Below are 24,301 nucleotides of genomic sequence, written 5' to 3'. Positions count from 1 at the left end.
GGATAAAGTCATAATACCTGAAGGTCCATTAAACTTTAAAGATGTTGTTCCATCTGGTAGGAACGTAATCTGCGCTTGTAATTTGGATAGCATATCACGTCCCAGCAATTGGACTGGACATTCAGGCATATAAAGGAATTGGTGTTTTACTACGTGGCCTCCCAATGTACAGAGTCGACTTTTAAGAACCGGTCTTTCCGCACTTCTTCCAGTTGCTCCTATCACAGTAATAGTCCTTCCAGATGGAGGAGCAACTAGATTAGTCACCACTGAATGTTCAGCACCAGTGTCGATCATGAACGCACTCCTTTTCCCCCCTATTGATACATCGACCATAGGCTCCGCTCGACCAAGGGGGATGGAGCCCGGTCGGTATCAATAGTCCTCCATGACCGTGTCAGCCAATCCTACAAAGTCCCTACCTTCTCTATCGCGAGACCTTTGCGCTGCTGGAATATACCTGTCTTCCCTAACACTTCCTCTGTTCCCATTACTCCCTCTATAACCATTACTCCCTCCGGGACCTCCTCTACCTCTCGCTCTGCCTCTAAAGTTTCCGTAGCCTGCCCTGGGTTGGTCTCTCTCGTACTGCTCTCTTTGCGGACATTCGTTCCTCCAATGCCCTTCTTCCTTGCAATACGCACACTGATCCCTACTCAAAGGCTCCCTACTCCATCTATTATTGCCTCTATCTGGGCCCCGTTTATCTACGCCTGCGATCGCTACCGCTAGCATATCAGCCTTTTTACGCATCTTGCGCTCCTCCTCTTTCTTGCTTTCTATTTCCCTATTCATATAGACCTTATTAGCTACCTCCATTAGTTGGGAGATTGACATACCTGCAAACCCTTCTAACTTTTGTAGCTTGCGCTTAATATCTCCGTAAGCTTGGCTGACAAAGGCGGAGTTAACCATTCGGGAATTGTCTGCGTCTTCCGGATTAAAGGGGGTGTACAAGCGGTACGCCTCCAATAATCGGTCATAAAAGACACTGGGCGCTTCATCGCTTTTCTGGATCACCTCAACTGTCTTCGACATGTTAATGGCTTTCTTTCCTCCGGCTTTCATGCCAGCAATTATAGCGTCTCTATAGGCTCTGAGTTGAACCATATCAGCACCATTTACGTTCCAATCGGGATCAGTGTTGGGATAATGTGTTGCGGCCCATGCTGCTGGATTAGCTTGGTTCAAAGCACGGGCTCTATCCTCTAATGCTTTAATGGCTGCTTGATTTATTCTTGTCCTTTCCTCATTGTTAAATAAAGTCATTAATAACTGCTGGCAATCAGCCCATGTCGGATTATGTGTCTGTACTATTGAGGTGAACAGATCAGTCATGGCTTGTGGTTTCTCAGTATACGAGGAATTATGGGTCTTCCAGTTTAAAAGGTCGGTAGTGGTGAAAGGGACATATACGAAGACAGGGTCAGCGTGTGCCATTTGACCTGCGGCATCGATATAAGCTGACCCGGGATTTAAGCGAAGAGGCATCTGATAGTGCTTTAATTGTTGGGCACCAGTCAACTGTCGGGTTTGGATGGGGCTACGTAGGGAAGCGTCAGTCATGGGTTCCGGTCGGGGAGATATAGGGTATGGGGATGTGGGAGGTTGGTTTTGGGAAAAGGTAGTGAATAGAACACTTCGGGCCGAGCTAGATGAAGCTTGACCGGAAGTCTGAAGTGGCGCCAAATCAGGATATTCGTTTCTAATGGGGGTGGGTTCTGGTTCCGGAAGGGGAGATTTAGTATGAGGGGGGGTGGATCCTGTACTGGAGGAGGAAGCGGAAGTGGATGAGGGTAATGAGGGAAGGGTTACAGGACTTCCTGTATTTGCGTCACTTCCTCTTACCGGAAAGTAAGGGGGCGGCAAAGGGATCTCGGACTCAGGGGGCGTGTCCAAAATGGGCCTAACACCAGCCCTAGTGGACGAACAAGTCCTAGCTACCATGAGGCGACACTGTTCCTCGTGGCATGTCCGGAGCCATTTTGGCGAGTCATTTACGGCCTGTCTCCAACAATCAATATAAGGAAACTGGCCGTAAAGTTCAGGCCTACCTGATACAGCCACGTGTAAGCGCTGTACCAGAGTTGGATCCAAACTGCCACGTGGCGGCCATGCCGCAACCAAAGTAGGCCACTCCCTAGTGCACAAAGTGACCAAACGTACAGGGGACATCTTAACCCCAAAATCACAAACTTTGAATCCCTTTTTAAAATTCTTAACCATACATCCTAAGGGATCCGGAATCGTTGACTGCGACGCACCCATATTTAACAGTGGAACGTCGTCGACAACGATTACTATACACGCGTACTATTCAACAGTCACACCCGTTTCCTCTGGCAACAGCACCACGTGGTATGGTTACCAAGTGAAACGTACACAATAACAATAAACACTCAGGGAATTCCCGTACACACACAGCTGTTACACCAGTCACTATATAATCAATATTATGCCCTTTGGCGTAACTATACAGTCACCCACGCTATAATTCTCTATATACGAATTACCCGTCTATAACACACCCCAGTAACATCGTCTTTTACAAATAGCGGTTACAGTACGGTTAGCATAGGTCAAAGCACAAGTTAAGGTCACAATACAATTATTAGTGGTTATGGTGTTAAACATGCAATGGACGACAATGATTAGTACTTATTATATAATGTCAGTAAATATACAGGGTTATGGTACCGTGCACTATAATACAGCAACACACTATTAACACTCTCGCTAGACGGCTGAGCTCGCGCTATCTAACAAGATATACACTTTACTAAAACAATCGTTAACACATTTACAATTCCCAACTAAACTATTGGCCAGTACCTTGAATGGACTACCTAAAACTATATACACCCGTTTTGGTTAGCCACACTGCCCAATCACCACATATATAGCGAGCTAGAGAACCGAATTTACACAGGCGCCTCTTAGTCGCACTATCAAAAGTCTAGTGGGTTCCAAATTTACACGCCTTCCCACTTAGCCCAGATAGGATGAGAACTAGCGAACCGAATTTACACAGGCGCCGCTTAGTCTCCCGGTCCCTCCGACCTAGCGAACGTAATATACACCCTAGAACGCTAGTCTAGACAAGACACCGGTGTCCGGCTAGGGCTATCTTACACCAGGACCCCGCCTGACTAACCAAATCAAACGGTCTGACTAAAGAGCGTTCGATCGAGCGGTGCGCCTTCGCTCCTTCCCTCCGACAGAGGGGGCAGATACAGATTCAAAAACCCCTTTGGGCCTACCGCACAATCGGTATACCCCTAGCGGGTCCTGCCGTCTAAAACAGCAGTTATCTTACCTCCTCGTTCCTGAACCTGAGTTCACACTCATCGACGGGGACACCCCAGCACTTCTCACGTAGAGGCCGATGATCTCCTGGACAACAGACCAGTGGCGCCGAGACGAAGGGAGGTCCACGCAGAAGTTCAGGGGTGCAGCCGTAGAGAACGTGGGCAAAGATAGACCGTCTCACGCCTCTGCCTCTCAGCTACCGTTGAACGATGAGCTTCCCGGCCAATGCACCAAATGATACCGGAGAAACTGACGGAAGCCAAGCACAGAGAGATGGACACAGGTTTCTTCAGGAAGGAAGAGATTCTTTATTGGATCACCGATCGGGACTCAGAGGGACTAGCGTCACCAAAATACAGCAAAGTCTGAGTACTGAATACATAGAGTACATTCCTTATATAGCACTGTAGCTCCTCCCACAATTAACTACACCCACACATACCCTTAACCTATTTAATGAATAGAGTCTAAACTCATCCATCCGGTCTAACCACGTGGCTCATCTGATACAAAGGAGAGGGACGCGTAATTCCAGTTCTTACATTCCTGCACCTGGTCAGTACAGTGATGACAGTATCTTAGCTACGTGTTATTAACTAACTGATACTACAAACACATATACATACATATGCCTTGTGGCAATCTTAGCCTGCTAAACTTGTATTTTACTGGAATTACATCACAAGCATGTTATTAAATTTGCTTGCGCTGTGCAGAACAAATACAGGGCTTTTTTCTCATGCTAGAGCTCTTTAGCAGAGCTCTGCGCATGGTCTGCCCTGGCCTGCACTTTGAGAGGGGGCGTGTTTGTCGTTTGTGATGACAAAACACACCCTCTCTGCCTCGCCCCCTTCTTAGTGGGCCGCTGTGATAAAAAAATGCCCAGGCTGAATTTTTATCCCAGTCCGGCCCTGCGTGTGACTGTCTGCCTGTGACTGTGTGCCTGTCTGCCTTTAACTGTGTGTTTGGCTCTGTGACTGTCTGCCTGTAACTGAGCATGTGTGACTGTCTGCCTGTAACTGTGTGTGTGTGTGTGACTGTCTGCCTGTAACTGAGGGTGTCTGACTGTCTGCTTGTAACTTTTTGTGTAACTGTCTGCTTGTGCCTGTGTGTGTGACTGTATACAGGCAACTTGGTGGGGGGAGGGGGAACGCCGTGAAGACTTTTTGCACAGGGCGCCTAATGGCCTAAGGCCGGCCCTGGGTATAGTATATTAAGATAGTTAAACTCTTTTTTGCTAAGAATATTAGTTTGAAGACCTTCAGATAAAAAATCTTTAAGTTTGTTTTTAATAGAAGGGGTGGGGTCTGAGGCTAGTTTCTAATAAACTGTGAGGTAATTTAGTTGTCTTAATGCTTCATTTATGTACATAGTTTTTAAGAGTATAACTAAGCCACCCCCTGTGTCTGCTTGTTTTATGATAATGGATTAATATTTTTGTAGTTCTTTAAGAGCTATCTGTTCTTGAGAGGATAAAATATGGTGGTGGTGTCTATATTTTTTTATTTTATCGAAGTCTTTTAGCACATTTTTTAAAACATAGCAAAAATCCCAAATACATTAAGTGTATAAGGATCCAGAAATGTAAACTCTCTTGGAGAGGTGGAGATATCAAAACATGTATTGGGTGTTTCTTTTAAAAACCCTTGCCCCAGAAGGTTTAAATGCAGACTTTTTTTTTACATTTATAAATATTTTATTTTTCATTTCATTTAAAATTCCATCCATATAACACATTGATCTTATAATTTTTTTATAACTAAATGTACATTTTAGTCAGCATTTTCCAATATTATACCATTACTTTTTATTTTATTTACTTGTTTCACAATTGTGATATATGCATTTAAACATTTGTTAATTATATTATGATGTTTTGTATCTCCCTATACCGTCCACTATATATGTATGTTCATTCCTCTCCCCTTCGTCTATAACTTTAACCACACCCACAGGCCACGCCACCGTCGCCTACATAGATATCTCTTATTTAAGTATCCTTCTTTCGGTTCCTTTTACTACCTCCATATCTTTATCATCACTTTATACTCTCTAATTATAAGCCACCTACGGTCTAATACCATACCCTTCTGACCCATAGTCATTATGACTACATTTGCAATAATCACCTTAACGGCCGATAACCACGCCACTTTTCCCAAGCAGCTTGGTCTGCACTAAAAAATTACTAAATTTCCCACAATTCCCTCAACGGCCGCAAAATACGCCCCTTTACTTTCTCTACCCAAGCAGCTAGGTAGAACTTCACTCCTTATAATCCTTCTCACGTCATTTTAACTACATATCCCATACTTCTCAGCAGGACATCCCGATCTCCAATATGGCCGCCGATCATGGGATGTAATTTAACATCAATTTTAACACTGTTAAAACCCTTGTTTTTATGCCAACAATTAACCACAAGTCCAACATAATCTACACTATCTATATGTATAACTCTCTGTATAATTTGAATATGTAAAATTTCTACCTGTGATGTCATTTAAGCACCAACATTTAAAATTGTGTTACTATCAGTCCCCTATATATATATATCCTACCCTACCCTACCAGGCATGTCTTTTTATCTCCACTTGAGAAAGCCATATAGGCGAAACGCGTTGTGGATATTTTATTATTGCGTTGAATAAAGGTATTTTGGCTACTTTTAAACTATTTGATTGTGCCATTTTACTTTTTTATTATTTTATTCTTATATTACTATTACTGTCTGGTATCCAGATTTTACTATTCCAGTTGAGTATTTACTCCAAATAAATCCTAGGTGGGGATTATAACACTCACATCTGCCTGCTCAGTTAAATGTGAGTAAACATTTTGCTATTTATACTCCTATTCTTTTGTACAGTGAGCACTATTTGATGTCTCTTTTTTAATCCTTTTATGGATATGTATCTTTCAAGAATAATGTGAAAACTCTGGGGATCCCTTATCTGGCCAATTTGTGTTAACTCCCATGAAAAGATTCACACAACATACCCTGAACTGTCCCTTAGAAGAACACCTAAACCCACACATTGAGGTTTAAGGATCTTACCCACACTGATCCCAGGTATACCGAGACGGACAAAAATAACCTCCCTGACACAAACACGCCTGGGGCATACCTTAATCCTTGGCCATATGTTTCAAGTGATGATGCACCTAAGGCACCCATCCTGAGATAAGCAGCAATGATTTGCCAAAGAAGGGCCATTAGTAATCTCGGGCATAACTCAGTTTGCATTTGTCATAGTCCCTCCCTGCACTCACTTTCGCTTAACATATTACGTCACAGGTCAATGGTGTATGTTTCAAGAAAGCTCTTGATTCCTTTTCATGTTTTTATATTCTTGTTCTATTATTTTTCTTTATGCTATTGCGTAATGTGGATTACCTCTCTCAACTGTCTAATATCACAAACAAGCAGTCACCCCACATACGTTGGCAGTCTTGTAGTTAATTAATAATATAAAAAGAAGCTTGGTCCCAAGTATGATCTGTTTGTCATTATGCATGTATTTCATGTATCTCACGTACCTATGTTCATACTGTAAGTTCTCATGCCTCAGCAATAAAAAGAGAATGAAAAAAAAAAAATATATATATATATATATATATATATATATATATATATAAAATCATCCTAACTAAATTAATATGCCTCCTGGCATATATAAAAAAAATTAAAATAGTGTGTGTAGATAGGGAGAAGGAAAGGAAGAAAGATCGGAGCGCTGCACCGACATTACATCACATGGTGCAATTGGGAAATATGGGAAATGTAGTGTGAGCTAAAAGAAGACGGGTCGCGGCAGACTAAATAGCCAAAGCAGTGTGTGAAGAAGTTCAGGGCTTGGTATACATGGTGGATGTGTATCCAGTTTAAGGGAGGGGAAAAACACATTGCTAGTGGGGCAGAGGAATGTGGAAATAATAGGTCACATGACCACTCACGGCGGCCAATTTGCAAGGAGAAATGTAAAACTGTAATACTAAAAAAATAATGGCATGTAGAATTGGCCATATTGTGAGGGAAAATGAGTAAAAACCATGTACATACAAGAAGGGATATAAAATAAAATGCTGATAACAATGTTAAAGGAACAGACCTAATAAAATTGGTTAAAAGAAAAACATGCTGAAAAATATATGAATTCAGTAAAATAGCAAATTTATATAAATCAGATTAAAAGGAATAGTGAGACAAATGGTAAAATTGATAGTATTATTAAATACTGGAATTAGAGTTTTCAAGTGAAAAACCCAGTGCATTTCATTTCTTCCTAAGATCTTTTTTTATATCCCCTCCTCTCCAAGGAATGTTGCATTTTTGTATACTTGTAAATTTAAAATATTTTGGATTACTTTGATGTGAAATAAAATGTTTTGACATGTGTGTGGTTTTATATATCCTTTTGTGATGTTGCAGCAATGCTCGCCTATTGTAGTCTTTAAACTTCTTGATGTCATTCCTACATACTGAAAGCAACAAGGGTACTCCAACATGTAAATCACATTGTTAGTGTCACACGTGACAATATCATTAATCTTGTAGGATTTTTTCATAACATTAGACATGACGTAGTAGACGTGGGTAGTTGGTTTATTTTCTGTAGTTTTGCAAACAATGCATTGTTTTACATTTAAAACAGTTTTTCATATTAGACAAAGTAGTTGTTTTATTATTTTAAATTCTGGTAAAGTTTTTGTGAGAAGCGATTTAAAATGTAGAGCTCACTGGGAATAATATTGTTGAGTATTTCATCTTGTTGCAAGATATGCCAATGTTTTTTGACAATCTTTTTCATATCTCTATTCTCATTAGTAAAGTAAAAAAAAAAAAAATGGCATACATATCCGTATATCTACATCTATATCTAGGGAATGCAAAGAGATAGTTGCACTCACGTAATTAAAAGTCCAAAGTTTAATGACACATAATTAAAATATCCAGGATCAACGTTTCAGTTCATGCAGACTTTCATCAGGATCATCTATAAAAATAAAAACTATTAAAAAAAAGTTATATCTATCTACAAAGTCTACATCTATATTTTTCATCTTTTCACATAATTATGTGATTTTATCATTTATAATTTGAAAAACGGCCTGACAATCAAGGCAGAAATTCCAGAAAATGTACTTTAAAGCCCTATATTTAATCTTTCCAAGACACCAAAAAATCTGTACATGGGGAGAACTGTTGTACTCAGGACTGGAGGCCTTGCTGAATACAAATATAAGTGTTTCAAAACAGTAAAATGTATCACGATGATTATATCATCGGTGAAAAGGCAGGTTTTTTTTGCTAAATATGCAAAAAAATATGAACTAACTTTGGCCAGTGTTTGTGACTAAGTGGATACTAAAAAAACTGGACATACCCCATTTTGAATACCCTTTTGCAAATGATATGCCATGGCGGGGGTAATGTCAATACTGGGCTGCCATACGGTCTCATAGGCAACATAACCAATCTGGAAAATTTTAATGTGTTGCTGGGCAAGCCTTATATTTAACCCTGTAATTTTCCTAAACCCCATAAAACTTAGATATGTGGGTCCTGTTGTACTCGTGAGACATCCCTGAACACGAATATGAAAGTTTTAGAGAAGTAAAATGTTTAATGCTCAGGATATCATTTGTGAAAAGGCATTTTGTTTTTGCTAACTTTAGCCAGTGTTTGTGACTAAGTGGCTACTATAAAGACTGGGCATACCCTATTTTGAATACCCTGGGTTGTCTACAACTGAAAATGGAAAATCTCTACATTTAACCCTGTAACTTTCCCAAACCCCATAAAACCAAATAGGAGTGTTTTAGAACAGTAAAAACTAACACTATTATAACATTTACAGTTAAATGCCACGCAGAACTAAAAAATGATGTCTTAATTTCTCAAACTTTTTTAGATTTTATTTATTTAAAATTATCTTTTATGCATAAATATTTGATGTGAAAGGAAAGCCCTGTTTCTCCTGAACACAATGATATATAGGTATGGTTGCACATTTACGGTGATTTACGGTTGAACAGACATGTAGCGTAAATTCAAGGTTTTGTTTGTTTTGTTTTGATCAGAACTTGTACAATTGCCTTGTTCTTACGGGGTTAATGTAAATGTAATTTGTTTAATAAATATAAAATTAAGTGTTTACTACCAAAATAGTATTTCTTACCTCATATAATCTAATCAATAATCATAGCCATGCAACAGTATTTTTTATTATCCTTATTGTAAAATATGCATGCAGCTTTTCTTGATCGTTTTATGTACATAATTAAGTAAATAAATAGCTAGAATGGTAATCCAACTGCTTAGTATACATAGCATACAAATAGTGGCCTTGTTAATGCCTGCAAGGTATGCAAGCAAGCCAGGACATTCTAAATGAAACTCAATGCAGCCCCATTATCACTTTTATCCATAGGCGTGCGCAGCCTATTGCATTAGGGTGTGCACCCTAAAGCACAAACACGCCGCATGTGTATATATTTATTCTATTTTTACTATATATATATATATATATATATATAATATATATACACATACACATACACACACATATATATATATACACACACATACACTGCTGTGTGTGTGTGCTGCTAGTGTGCTGTGTGAGGGTGGTGTGAGGGTGGTGTTAGTGGGATGTGTGGGTGAGGGTGCTGGTAGTGTGCTATGTGGGTGAGGGTGCTGGTAGTGTGCTGTGTGAGGGTGTTTGTGTGTTTGTTAGGGTCCTGTTACTGTGCTGTGTGAGGGTGCTGTGTGTGTGATGTGTGCGTTTGTGTGATGGTGCCGTTTGTGTGATGTGTGTGGGTGTCGTGTATTTGTGAGGGTGCTGTTTGTGTGTGTGTGTGTTTGTGAGGGTGCTGTTAGTGTGCTGTGTGTGAGGGTGTTGTGTGTTTGTAAAGGTGCTGTGTGTGTTTGTGAGGGTGCGGTTAGTGTACTGTGTGTGTGAGCGTGCTGTATGTGTCTATGTGCTGTGTGTGTGTGTGGGCTGTATGTTGGGAGGGATTGTGGCTATCTGCCATCCCTGGTGGTCCAGTGGAGAGTGAACTCTAGCCTGCGGAGCTAGAGTTAACTCTCTCGAGATCTGAGTGTTGCCGTGGCAATGCTCAGATCTCGTGAGAGGAACCTGGCAGAGCTGCTGTCTAGAGCTCCCCGGGTCCTCTCCTGCCTCCCTCCGTGTTGCTGTGGGTTGGTGAGGTAGATCTTTGATCTCCCCGCCAGCCCATGGAGGCTAAGAGCAGAGCCGGCACACAGATAGCGCCGACTCTGCGTGAGCCGTCAAGGGAGATCCGGACATCTCCAGAGAAGTCCTGGGGAATAAAGTGTGGGAACTCTTTTACCATTCCCCCCCCCCAAAAAAAAAATATACACGTGTGTGTGTGTGTATATATATACTGACACACAGATATATATATACGCATGCACACACATACTCAGACACACACATACATTCACAGACACACACAGACATTCACAGACACACACACACAGACACACACACACTCACAGACACACACACATACTCACAGACACACACTTACAGACACACATACACTCACAGACACACATACACTCACAGACACACATACACTCACAGACACAGATACACTCACAGACACACATACACATACCCATACACTCAGACACACACATACTCACAGACACACACTTACAGACACACATACACTCACAGACACACATACACTCACAGACACACACTCACAGACACACAAACACACACACATCCATTCACAGACACACACACATACATTCACATACACACTTACAGACACACACACATACATTCACAGACACACTTACAGACACACATTCACAGACACACATTCACAGACACACACACATACATTCACAGACACACTTACAGACACACATTCACAGACACACACACTCAGACACACTCAGACAGACACACACACATACATTCACAGACACACACACACACATACAAATAATTTTTTTTTTATTAAAAAAATGTCCACCCAGCCTCCCTACCTGGAGTGCTGGCGTGGACTTGTCCCTGGGGTCCAGTGGGTCGGATGCCTGTGTCCATCTCAGACGCGGTGAGAGAGCTGTGTGCTCTCTGCTTCCTCTCGCCGCGCGGGCTGTCTGCTGTAGCTGGGAGCCGGAATATGACGTCATATTCCGGCTCCCAGCAACAGCAAACAGCGCGCGGCGAGAGGGAGCAGAGAGCACACAGCTCCCTCGCGGCGTCTGAGATGGATACAGGCATCCGACTGGGGGGGGTGTCCTTCGCCTCTTTCCCCCCCCCCCCCACCGCCATGACAGGGGGAACATGGGGGCCGGAAGGGGGCATTTGGGGGCACTGTTCCTGCTCAAATAAAAGTGCAGGAACGCTGTTCCTGCAGGACTCAATACATAGGCGTGCCGCGGGGATTAGGGTGTGCCCAGGCACACCCGGCACACCCCGTGCGCACGCCTATGCTTTTATCCTTTTATCCTTTTACAATGAGACTGTTAGCTATCTCATGTATAGACTTCCTTACAGTGTGAGCTGTGTTTTATATTATATTTTATACTGTATTCCTTTAGTGTAATGTGATGAATGGATGTATTTGAACACTTAAAGGGACACTCCAGGCACCCAGACCACTTTGGCTCATTGGAGTGGTCTGGGTGCCAACTCCCACTACCCTTAACCCTGCAAGTGTAATTATTGCAGTTTTTTTTAAACTGCAATAATTACCTTGCAGGGTTAAGTCCTCCCCTAGTGGCTGTCTATTAGACAGCCACTAGAGGACACTTCCTGCTCTATACCACAGGTTTTCTGTGCTAGAGCGTCGCTGGACGTCCTCACGCTATGTGAGGACCTCCAGCGTCGCTCTATTCCCCATAGGGAAGCATTGAAATTCATTTTCAATGCTTTCCTATGGGGTGCGCTAATGCGCATGCGCGGCATTGCCGCGCATGCGCATTAGGTCTCCTCGGCCGGCTGGCGAGATCAGTCTCGCCCACCGGCCGACGTAAGCAGAAGGAGGAGCGGCGGGGGAGGAGGAAGCAGCGACGAGGGACCTGTCGCTGCCCCTGGTAAGTCACTGAAGGGGTTTTCACCCCTTCAGCAACTGGGGATTGGGGGGTGGGAGGGAGAGGGACCCTCCAGTGCCAGGAAAACGGATTGTTTTCCTGGCACTGGAGTTTCCCTTTAAAGTGCTAATAATTTATGAGGTAATGTGTAATTGATTTGAAAACTTACTAATAGAGTCAATAGAGCGGATAGCAATGAATAAATGTATGCTGACTTAAAGATAAAGCTAGAACTGGTTAGGGTAAAACGGGGATTTCAGGTTAGAGAGGGGTCAATGTTAGAGTTAGATTACATAAGAGGGGTTTAGTGTAAGTAAGATTAATAGCTTATGAGGGATCAAAGGAGTAGTATAAAGGGGTTTTAGGATTAGGGTTAAAGTTGGGTTAAATTTTAAATTGGCGTACATGAGATGTTAGGTTTTTAATAGTTGTTTAATAGTTGTTAATATGATTTTCTCGTTTAGGCTTTGAATGCTGGAGTTTGAAAAGTTATTTGCAAAGTAGTCTCCTTTGTTTTCTGCAGACCAGTCTCCTAAGACTGATATTATAGCGGCATGACTTGTTATACAGTGCGCATCATTGAGAGTTTCCCCTGCTCCTTCTGCAAGCTATTTCCTGTGTGAGAGGTTACTGGTAGGCAAAAGGGAAGTGAACCTTTCCACTTCCTGTCTAGTCTCACACACACACACACACACACACACATACTAGTGGAGCTGGGACAATACTGAGGTCTGATATTAATGCTGACTGGACTGCAGAGGGCGCTGGCCAAGGCTCCTAGTACTTATCTCTTCACCAAGTTATTTAACCCCTTAAGGACTGAGCCAAATGTACACGTTGTGAACAGAACAAAACGTAATCAAAACCTGGCATTTGCACTATATGTCTGTCCAACCGTAATTCACCTCTTTCATATTAAATGCAACCCCCCTTATTATATATCATTTTATTCAGGCGAAACAGGGCTTTCATTTAATATCAAATACTTAGCTATGAAACATAATTTAATATGAAAAAAATGGGAGGAAATAAGAAATGTTGTTATTTTTTTAGTTCTACATGACATTTTAACTGCCAATGTCATAATATTGCTTGCTTTTACTGCAATAAAATACACATATTTGTATTCAGCAAAGTCTCACATGTAAAACAGTACGCCCTATGTACAGGTTTTATGGTGTTTTGGAAGTTACAGGGTCAAATATAGCGTGTTACATTTGAAATTGAAATTCACCAGATTGGTTACGTTGCCTTTGAGACTGTATAGTAGCCCAGGAATTAAATTTACATCCATAATGGCATACCATTTGCAATAGTAAACAACCCAAGGTATTGCAAATGGGGTATGTCCAGTCTTTTTTAGTAGCCATTTGGTCACAAACACTGGCCAAAATTAGCGTTAGTATTTGTTTGTGTGTGAAAAATGCAAAAAATTCCAATTTTGGCCAGTGTTTGTGACTAAGTGGCTACTAAAAAAGACTGGACATACCCCATTTGCAATACCTTGGGTTGTCTACTATTGCAAATGGTATGCCATCATAGGGGTAATTTTCATTCTTGGGCTACCATAGGGTCACAAAGGTAACGTAAGCAATCTGGCGAATGAAAAAAATGAAACACAAGCCTTATATTTGACGCTGTAACTTTTGAAAACACTATAAAACCTGTACATGAGGGGTACTGTTGTACTCGGGAGACTTCGCTGAACACAAATATTTGTGTTTCAAAACAGTAAAAAGTATTGCAGCAATAATATCGTCCGTGTAAGTGCTGTTTGTGCGTGAAAAATGCAAAAAACTTAAATTTTACTGGCGATATCATTGTTGTAATACATTTTACTGTTTTTAAACACTAATATTTGTGTTCAGCGAAGTCTCCCGAGTAAAACAGTACCCCCCATGTACAGGTTTTATGGTGTCTTGGAAAGTTATAGGGTTAAAGATAGTGCTAGCAAATTAAATTCCCTATACTTTCGGCATGGGTTGTCAGGCAAGTCCCGCTAATAGTAATTAATTAGGATACCTAATTATGTAAAAATATTACATAAATATATGTGTAGAATTAATATATGTATATGTATATACATGTATATATATATATATATATATATATATATAATTTTTTTTAAATATTTGTATTTATATATAGGTATATATATAGTGATATATACGTATATATTTATATATATATATTATTTCATTCTACGTGTATTTTGATATAAATATATATATATATATTAATATCACAATACAGTTAGAACGAAATAACACACATCTATATATTTTTTAATGATTTATTTTTAATTAATTTTTTTATTTAATTTTTTTACGTATTTACATTTTTTTATATTATATATAAATATATATATATAACAATAATTATATATATATATTTAATCAGTATCAGTCTACGTGTAATTTGAAATTAATAGTAAAATACACCTAGACAGTGTATGTGTGTGTATGTATATGTGTATATATATATATATATATATATATACTTAGATCATATATATATATAATATATATATATGATCTAAGTATATAATAATTTTTTTTTACACTGATTTAACTTTTTTTTTTTTATTTGATTTCAGCCAGCAGGGGGACTACCTGTCATTACAGTTAGTCCCCCTGCTGGCAATGCCTGAGCCAGCTAACCCGGCCATGTGATTGTGAGGTCCTCGCAAGGACCTCACTCTCACATGGCCCGTGGGGCTGAAGAGGAAGGACATGCCGCGGGGGGCTCCCTGGGAGTCCCCCCAACCGCGATCGCTGGTGTGGGATCGCCGGCGACCGGGTAAGTAAGAAAAGACCGGAGGGTGTACAATTACGCCCTGCGGCGTTTAGAGACGCTCAAAATAGGGCGTAATTGTACGCCCTCCGGTCTTAAGGGGTTAAAGGAACTGTACTGTATGCATATACCTCCTCCCCTCCCCAACCAACAGTAAACCCACTGTCACTAAATGGTTTTTTTCCTCTAAATAGTTTAGAAATTATCTTTATAAATACCTGTTTTAATCTTTATTTTTATCAGATTTTCTGCTCCTCCTGTATTTCAGCTGGACTGTCCACCAATGGCCGTGCTCCAGCGATTCTCTGAGAATCAGTGATGACATGCCTTACTGAGCATGCTGGAACTTAGTAATGCAATTTGCATAATTTAACACATGCCCACAATGCCTGCCCAAGAAGTACTCAACCTAAGGTACACTAAAAATACAGCATTCAGACACTAGAACTTAGATACTACGTCACACACACAAACACTTCCTCAGAACATTAGGTATTATATAGTGCCATGTGTTTATTATAAATAAACATAGAGACAGACAAACTCATAAGTACCTATAGAGCTTTATGTTCTGTCTGTCTGTCCATCTATATCTATCTGTCTGTCTTTAATATATATATGTATTAAAGACAGACAGATATAGGCTGACGCTGAACTCTCTGACCATGCCACCCTCCTTTCGACAACTACATGCCTGATTATAGGACTCACAGTATACAAGGTTTTATTTCATTTAATTTTTCAAGACCTATTTTTTTAATGCTTTTCATGGGACAACATGGATAATACAGCTATGCAGATGACACTACAGACCTTGTTTAACCTGTTGGACTCCTGCTATAACTCTGCTCTCATGTACCTAAGCGTATGTCGTTTAATGTGTCCCATACACACCTCTATCTACGCTCAATATTAGACTTATATCTTGCACACTGCGCAGCGTACCAACCAGTACACTACACTATACTAGCAAGCACTAGGACGCATCTATTCAGACACCCAGGCATGTAACCCCCCCCCCCCCCCTTTTCTTAATTTTAATTTTAATTTATTTTCAAACATTTTTTTATTATTATTCTTATTTATTTATTTATCTTTTATTTCTATTAATTTTAATCTTAACGTCAGAATCCATTAACAAACCGAGGAACAATTTTGCAGCGCACTAAGCCCCTCACAGTCAAATCCTAGGTCCGAACAGGCATCGGGTTGCCCAATAAGGGCTGCTTACCTACTCATGGTCGCATGTCGCCTTTCCTACATACAGGGCAGCACCACGCTAAGCCAGATTTTACTTCAACCGAGTTAAACCGTCGCTGCTCGCTTCAGCCTATCGTTCTTACACGAAATCTGCAAACGCTCACACTAATCCCTAGTCCGCACGTTATAGAACAGTCTGAAATCATCACGCTTCTCATGATAATATATAGTGTTGTCGCGAACCCGAAATTTTCGGTTCGCGAACGGCGAACGCGAACTTCCGCAAATGTTCGCAAACGGGCGAACCGTGCGAACCGCCATAGACTTCAATGGACAGGCGAATTTTAAAACACACAGGGACTCTTTCTGGCCACAATAGTGATGGAAAAGTTGTTTCAAGGGGACTAACACCTGGACTGTGGCATGCCGGAGGGGGATCCATGGCAAAACTCCCATGGAAAATTACATAGTTGATGCAGAGTCTGGTTTTAATCCATAAAGGGCAGAAATCACCTAACATTCCTAAATTGTTTGGAATGCTTTAAAACATCAGGTATGATGTTGTATCGATCAGGTAGTGTAAGGGTTACACCCGCTTCACAGTGACAGACCAAACTCCCCGTTTAACGCACCGCAAACAGTCCTCTATATACAGAGTAAACATGGCTCCCTCTATATACAAAGTAACATGGCTCCCTCTGTATACTGTGTAAACATGGCTCCCCTCTATATACAGTGTAAACATGGCTCCCTCTATATACAGAGTAACATGGCTCCCTCTATATACAGTGTAACATGGCTCCCCTCTATATACAGAGTAGCATGGCTCCCCTCTATATACAGTGTAAACATGGCTCCTCTCTATATACAGAGTAACATGGCTCCCCTCTATATACAGAGTAACATGGCTCCCCTCTATATACAGTGTAAACATGGCTCCTCTCTATATACAGAGTAACATGGCTCCCCTCTATATACAGAGTAACATGGCTCCCCTCTATATACAGTGTAAACATGGCTCCTCTCTATATACAGAGTAACATGGCTCCCCTCTATACAGGGGCGTACCTGGAGCATTTGGCACCCGGGGCGGATCCTTTATTTGGCACCCCCCTCCCCAACTTTGAAATGTAAAAAACAGCTGCAATTTTTTTTTAAATGTATGTTTATGCAGTGTGTGTATAGTGTGTAAAGTGTGTGTATAGTGTGTACAGTGTGTGTATATTGTGTGTATAGTGAGTGTGTATAGTGTGTGTGTATAGTGTGTATAGTGTGTGCAGTGTGTGTATAGAGTGTGTATAGTGTGTGTATGCAGTGTGTGTACTGTGTGTATAGTGTGTGCATAGTGTATGCAGTGTGTGCAGTGTGTGCATAGTGTGTACAGTGTGTGTGTATATTGTGTGTATAGTGTGTGTAGTGTGTGTATAATGTGTGCAGTGTGTATGTAGTGTGTGTGTATAGTGTGTGCATAGTGTATGCAGTGTGTGCATAGTGTGTACAGTGTGTGTGTGTAGTGTGTATAGTGTGTGCAGTGTGTGTATAGTGTGTGCAGTGTGTGTATAGTGTGTGCAGTGTGTATAGTGTGTGCAGTGTGTATGCAGTGTGTGTAGTGTGTGTATGCAGTGTGTGTAGTGTGTGTGTGCATAGTGTGTACAGTGTGTGTATAGTGTGTAGTGTGTGTATAGTGTGTACAGTGTGTGTGTATATTGTGTGTATAGTGTGTGTATATTGTGTGTAGTGTGTGTATAGTGTGTGCAGTGTGTGTATAGTGTGTATGCAGTGTGTGTCCCCAACCCCTAGTCACACAACCAAATAAAAAAGCCCCTACCTACCCCCCTCACCCTAAAAAATAGTGAAGGGGGAATAAAATTACTACCCTGTAAAGTAAAATTCAACTTACTTTTTAACGTCTTCTTCTTCTAAAATCTTCATTTTTTTAGCCCCAAAAAAGGCCAAATAAAAAGCCATCATACCCGTCGAACTTAAAAATAAAATAAAAAACCCGAGCACAAAAAAAATTAATCCATCTTCACCCATGGAGGGCTCCGTGTCAGTGTTTATCAGGGATCCTTAGGATAGGTGTCAATCCATATCTGCCAAGTGACCCTATGTAGGGGGAACAGTCCCTATTCTGCTCTGTGTCAGTGTCTGGAGGGAGTATCTGCAGTAACACAGAGTGTCTGGGGGGAGTATCTGCAGTAACACAGGGTGTCTGGAGGGAGTATCTGCAGTAACACAGAGTGTCTGGGGGTAGTATCTACTTGTAACATTTATATGCACTAAAAAAAAAATAATAATACATTGAAAAAAAAATAAAAAATGGTTGCAGCTTCCCAATTAATCTAAAATGGATGCTGTCCAGTAGGTGGGAGGGTCTGCTAGGGAGGGTGTGCTGCTGATTGGCTGTAATGTGTCTGCTGACTGTGAGGTACAGGGTCAAAGTTTACTCAATGATGACGAATAGGGGGCGGACCGAACACCGCATGTGTTCGCCCGCGGTGGCGGATGCGAACATGCTATGTTCGCCGGGAACTATTCGCCGGCGAACAGTTCGGTACATCACTAATAATATACCATAAAATTGTGCTAGTCAATCGGATGCCATTTCAATCTAATGTTCAAGATAAGCCTGCAGTAGCTGTTGTGGCTCTGCAAGACCAAATGTTTGTTTTTCATATGCACAAGAAAAATAAAGAATTATAAAAAAAAAAGATACTGCAGAGTCCTAGGCAGAGGCCAGTTTGAGGCCCTTTTTCATTCTTCACATAGGGTTGGTTAATACTAGGGCCAAGCAAATTCATAGTTCCGGGGGCCTCTGTCAAATCCCTGAACCATAGACAGTCGCCTAGGGTTTCATAATTGTTAATCCTGAATGTTACAAAGTAACATTTTTATCAGACATACTCTATGTACATACTCTGTGTGAGCTGGGTTGCTGACATGACTTCCCCACACCTCTAATGACAGCCCTCTTAATATGTTAGCACAGCTTTGAAATACTATACTGATAATAAAATGACAGTGTTTCTCAGGATGGAGTACAATCGAAAATGGCAAAAATAATTGGAATAAGCAAGAGCATAACATACAGCTTGTTTTCTAGCAAGCAACGTGCCTTTTACCCACAGATAGACAAACAGAGAATACAGATACAGAAGAACAATTGTTTCTTTACAAAGTTGGTAAGATAAAAAATAATAGCAAGTTTTAATGGCAGTGAGTTCAGTCTGCACCCTTCATTTTTAACTCAATCAAGGAAGACTGTTTCTTTCTTCACTCTATCTAGCACTCTAATCTAAAATAGTTATTGTATGCAATATTTCATTAGAGGTACAACACCCTGTAGAGTGACCACAAATACATGTGATGCAACACTTCACACTTGAGTAGGAGGCATTCATTTTTCACACAGCAGTGGTCCATTTATGTGTACAAGGAACAATCATTTGCTTCCAGAGATGAAAAGAAAACATGTTGGAGTGCTCAATATACTGTTACATCCTTGTCAATAGATTTAAAGATTGGACACTGGAGGATTTAATACAAATCAATAAAGCATAAAATTGTTTAGGTCAAGAGCTTACGTTAAAAATGGCTTAGTTGTGTAAGACTGTCAAGATGGGCATTGCCAAGTAGGAGAAAACTGCTGTTTCCTTCCCCCATTTAGCACAAATACAAGAAAATGTAGCACTAAATTGCTATGCGTTATATCTCTACTGCTATTGAACACACTTAAAATTGCATGTGCTATGTTTCCCAGGAATAGAAGCGTAAACTGTCTTCGATAAACAAAATATGATTATGGTGATTACACACCTTGGTTAGCAAGTTAAGGAGGTCCATTGTGACAACAAACTTTACACGTTATGGCAGGGGATAATTATTCACTCTATTAGAGCATAGAACTACTTTCCCCCTGTCTGTTTTTCTTTTCCTACCTTCACTAGTATAATCCAATCTGTAGTTTTTGGATTATATATCTAACAGGTAAATAGAAATATGCAAAATAAGCAGCTAGTTAGTCAAACAGTTAACCGTATGTTAAACAAAAAGGGTTATCTGTTTGGTACAGCTGGCCCATTCCTTGTCTATGATAACTGTAGGATGTAACCACTTATCCACTTATCTTTAAAGACAAAGATTCTTAGATTCCAGATTCTTAGAGTCTTCTTTTGACCTATCCATGTGGGCAAAAAGAAGTGGGCTCAGTGTAGAGAGTAGGTATGAACTGTCTAGAACTGTAGAGAGTCACTGAAAAAGTGGAGATAGTGGAGCGACACTGGATGGAGTAGGAAACACAGCTAAATATTTATCTATCAAGATAAAGCCCAGGGTGCAGGCCATTGAACTACATAGCATGGAGTCCCTGGGGAAAACTAGAGAGTTTTAAAGGGAAACTCCAGTGCCAGAAAAACGATCAGTTTTTCTGGCACGGGAGGGTCCCTCTCCCTCCCACCGCCCAATCCACGGTTACTGAAGGGGTGAAAACCCCTTCAGTGACTTACCTGGGACAGCGGCGATGTCCTTCGCTGCTGTCTCCGCCTCTGCGACGCTCCTCCTTGTGATTGCGTCGGCCGGTGGGCGAGACTAATCTCGCCCACCGGCCGAGGAGACCTAATGCGCATGCGCGGAAATGCCGCGCATGTGCATTACGTCTCCCCATAGGAAAGCATTGAAAAATCATTTCAATGCTTTCTTATGGGGTTTTGAGCGACGCTGGAGGTCCTCACACAGCGTGAGGACGTCCAGCGACGCTCTAGCACAGGAAACCTGTGCTACAAACTAGGAAGTGACCTTTAGTGGCTGTCTAGTAGACAGCCACTAGAGGTGGAGTTAACCCTGCAATGTAATTATTGCAGTTTATGAAAAACTGCAATAATTACACTTGCAGGGTTAAGGGTAGTGGGAGTTGGCACCCAGACCACTCCAATGAGCAGAAGTGGTTTGGGTGCCTGGAGTGTCCCTTTAAGCTGTAGTAGCTCTGTTGATGTCCACCCTCTGCTTTCTTAAAACTGGTTACACCCCTCTGGCTTTCAATCAGACAACATGTCCTGTTACTTTCTGCTTTGGTTAGCTTAGGTGCACTGAAATGAGGCAGCAACTGCCCAGAACACCTGCCTTGCAAAGACTTCTAATTGAACTTCATTGGGAAGTCTGTGATTGTACAGCCACAGAAAGTCTGGGAAGGGGAGAGAGGGCCTTGCAAAGGCAGCAGCAAGATATCTGCAGTTTCTGCAAGATGTCTTTAGATATAACTGAAAAAAAATGCATAATTAAATGCATGCAAGTTTTCCTTTGCAGAATATTTACTAAACAGTGATATATATATATATATATATATATATATATATAATTTCTGTTTGGGGAGTGGGGTGTCCCTTTAAACTTCAGTGATGGGCTTCAGTGCGATAGGTAATGCATTATTTTGTCAAACCAGTTGAGAATAGTTTGACAAAAACAGGAGGGACAGGACTCAAATACTGTCATCTTGTGTCCCTTTAATGAATATATTTGATAACACAACTAGCATGAGGCTAAAGTGCATAATAGAGCAATTGTGGTATAGCCATTATATATATTTTAGAAACCAAACGCAGATTTGTTTTTCAGACTCTTAATATTTGGTATTCCTATCTATAATGCACCCCAATAATCAATTTTAGGTAGCATTATTAACTATTATTTCTATCCATAAAACAAATTACAATAAATTATTATTTCTTTAGAAAAGCTATAGTAACATAATATGCACTAATTATTATTTTGAGAAGCCATCAATTGAGAGAAAATAGGTAATAATTAAAACATGCGCAAAACAGAGGGCTGGCAAATGGAGAGAAATCTCAATGTATCTTTCCTGGTAAAATATTTTATAAATAAATAAATGTCAAGACATTTAATGTGCCTGGTAAATACATGGACATGTCTCCCTTGGATATTGTTCTTTTGTTGGAGGTTCATTAAAACATATTTTTACCCTATCATTAACATTTTGCATTTCCACCCACAGATAGATAAAACAGAAGATAAATCTTTGGAAGAACGTGGACGAATTCTTATATCCTTAAAGTACAGCTCACAAAAGTCAGGACTCCTTGTAGGAATCATTAGATGCGCTCATCTGGCAGCAATGGATGCAAATGGGTACTCGGATCCCTATGTAAAAACGTAAGTTCAGCATCTTTGATTTCAAACTAATTCAACCTCAGACAGATGGATGCAATTATGGTGGTGGAAATACTAGTGGTCCAGTTATGGAAGCAGTAGGATACAGAGGTACAGACAGTGACATTAATGGTGGGTTCATTTTACTGGACACCCTTGCCAAACAACAGTTATTATGCAAACATGCATTAATGTACCGTATATACTCGAGTATAAGCTTTTTTTTGTGCTGAAAAACTCCAACTCGGCTTATACTCGAGTCAATAGTCTGTATTATGGCAATTTGCATTGCCATAATACAGACTGGGGGCTGTAACTTACCTGTCCTGCAGCTCCTGTCAGCTCTCTCCTCCACCGCGCCGTCCGTTCAGCACCTCGGTCAGCTCCCAGTGTAAGTCTCGCGAGAGCCGCGGCTCTCGCGAGACTTACAGTGTGAGCTGACAGAAGAGCTGAACGGACGGCGCGGAGGAGGAGGGAGCTGACAGGAGCTGCAGGACAGGTAAGTTACAGCTCTGCCAGCCCCCCTCTCCCCCACTGAACTACCAATGCTGGACCACCAGGGAAGGAGAGCCCCCCTCCCTGCCATGTATCAAGCAGGGAGGGGGGGATGAAAAAAATATATAGTAATAATAAAAACAAATAATAATAATTAAATTTAATAATAAACAATAATAAAAAAATAATAATAATTAAATTAAATAATAAATAATAATAAAAATAAAAATAATTAAATTAAATTAAAATTATAATAATAATAAAAAAATAAAAAATTGCCCACCCCCCACCAAGGCTCTGCAACACACACACACACACACACACACACACCCTGCACTCATACACACCCTGCACTCATACACACCCTGCACTCATACACACCCTGCACTCATACACACACACACTGCACTCATACACACACTGCATTCATACACACACGCTGCACTCATACACACACGCTGCACTCATACACACACGCTGCATTCATACACACACGCTGCATTCATACACTTACAATGCATTCATACACACACACTGCATTCATTATATACACACACTGCATTAATTATATACACACACTGCATTAATTATATACACACACTGCATTAATTATATACACACACTGTAAATAAATATTCAATTAATATATTTTTTTTAGGATCTAATTTTATTTAGAAATTTACCAGTAGCTGCTGCATTTCCCATCCTAGTCCCAACCCAACAAAAAACCTATGCATAGGTGCTATCACTGTACTCAGGAGATGTTGCTGAACACATATTGGGGTGTTCTTTGGCAGTAATACATAACAGGAGCTGATAATCCATGCCTAAAGTACAATGTGTGTGAAAAATAACACAAAAATGTTTGACAAAGACTGGTGGTAAAATTAGTGCATGGGAAGTGTTAAAAAAACACTATTTGCCACCAACTCTGTATAATGACCGACACCACTTAACCCCCACGGCTGCGTGCCCTGACGAGAACCTCTGAAGTAGCCCTACTTTCATATGCGATGCACATACTCCTACCCACAGGCTAACCCCATATAGGCACAGTCCACGCTCAGTGCCCCAACTTAACATAGACTGCACGAAGACAAACCCCCCCACCCCCCCCCCCACCCAGTAGGGCACTCCACTACGCGCATGTAGACCGCTAGTCTTCTTTAATCCCCACTGGACGTCAGCCAATTGCGACCCATGAGTACACCCCGATAACTTCAACTGCGATAAAACTACAGGTCACATTGCTTTCTCCAC

The 24,301-nt window shown here is 40.9% G+C and overlaps 1 protein-coding gene across 1 annotated transcript in view; it reads left to right on the top strand.

The window, feature by feature from the left end:
• DOC2B (double C2 domain beta) overlaps positions 1–24,301 on the top strand; it is a 723,119-nt gene that overhangs the window by 557,383 nt on the left and 141,435 nt on the right. Inside the window, exon 6 of the mRNA XM_063456994.1 lies at positions 22,392–22,549. Coding sequence (XP_063313064.1) covers positions 22,392–22,549 — 158 coding nt within the window. The remainder of the gene's footprint in view (positions 1–22,391; positions 22,550–24,301) is intronic.

Source organism: Pelobates fuscus, chromosome 1, assembly GCF_036172605.1.
Source record: "Pelobates fuscus isolate aPelFus1 chromosome 1, aPelFus1.pri, whole genome shotgun sequence".
NCBI lineage: Eukaryota > Metazoa > Chordata > Amphibia > Anura > Pelobatidae > Pelobates > Pelobates fuscus.
This window is presented reverse-complemented; position numbering and strand designations above follow the sequence as displayed.